Source organism: Trypanosoma equiperdum (genome assembly GCF_001457755.1).
Source record: "Trypanosoma equiperdum strain OVI genome assembly, contig: ctg_24, whole genome shotgun sequence".
In the NCBI taxonomy this organism is placed as follows: Eukaryota; Euglenozoa; class Kinetoplastea; order Trypanosomatida; family Trypanosomatidae; genus Trypanosoma; species Trypanosoma equiperdum.
This window is the reverse complement of record NW_027124143.1, coordinates 537-1,361: the sequence shown is the minus strand read 5'-3', so window position 1 is coordinate 1,361 and position 825 is coordinate 537. Positions and strand designations below refer to the sequence as shown.

At 44.7% G+C, this 825-nt stretch overlaps 1 protein-coding gene across 1 annotated transcript in view; it reads left to right on the top strand.

The window, feature by feature from the left end:
- Positions 1 to 170: 170 nt before the first annotated feature.
- TEOVI_000091100 (retrotransposon hot spot (RHS) protein, putative) overlaps positions 171 to 825 on the top strand; it is a gene marked incomplete at both ends in the record, with an annotated part of 684 nt that continues 29 nt past the window's right edge. Inside the window, one exon of the mRNA XM_067224231.1 lies at positions 171 to 825. Within this exon, the coding sequence (XP_067080332.1) occupies positions 171 to 825 (655 nt within the window).

Sequence of the window (825 nt, the reverse complement as noted above, 5' to 3'; positions counted from 1 at the left end):
GGATTGGAAAATCTCAGAATTTTGGTTCTTTCATCCTCTACAAGTTATTGCATTATGATGCGGAAGATTTGCCTATTGCTGCGTATTTCTGTGGCGAGGTGGCGTATATATTTGAGAAATTAGGTGAAGGTGGCGTCGGCATTATTAGGCAGTACGGAAAAGGTGCGGCAATGGACTTGCTAGAGAATATATCATCTAATACACGTGGTTATATTATTTATGACTTTGTCAACAAAGGCGAGCAGCCACCGGCAGAAGTGGTTCCAAAATGGGGAAGCATTTTGATCAGTTCACCCAATTTGAGAAATTTTGACAGCTGGCAAGAGCAACGCAAAGGCGCGTTTATTGTTTTTAACTGCTGGGCTATGAGTGAAATGCGGGCTTTCTTCTCACGTGTGGGACCCAAGCTTTTTCCTCAAGCCACGCCTGTTGAGTTGAGGGAAAAGTGGAACATGTATGAGAACCGTGTGGAGCGTGTCGGACCTTCACTTCGTTATGTGTTTGATGAAGTAATGTATGGACAGCAGCTTATTGCAGTGAACGGGGAATTGGGGAGTATCGTATCAGGTAACAAGTACGGAATATATACTAAGGTGCTGGGCAACTGTGGGGAATGGAGGGACAATGATGCATCACATAAGCTCGTGAAGATCGTTCGCATCAAAGGTCAAGAAAGAAGCTCCCTTGACACGTATGTCTGCGTGGCGCGTTCTGAATCTATAAAGAAAAGAATTTTGAATGTAGTGTTTTCCGGCATTGCTGAGGAGTGGGCACTGACAAATGGTATGACGCGGAATGCATCTGCCATCGGGCTTTATTTTGAGG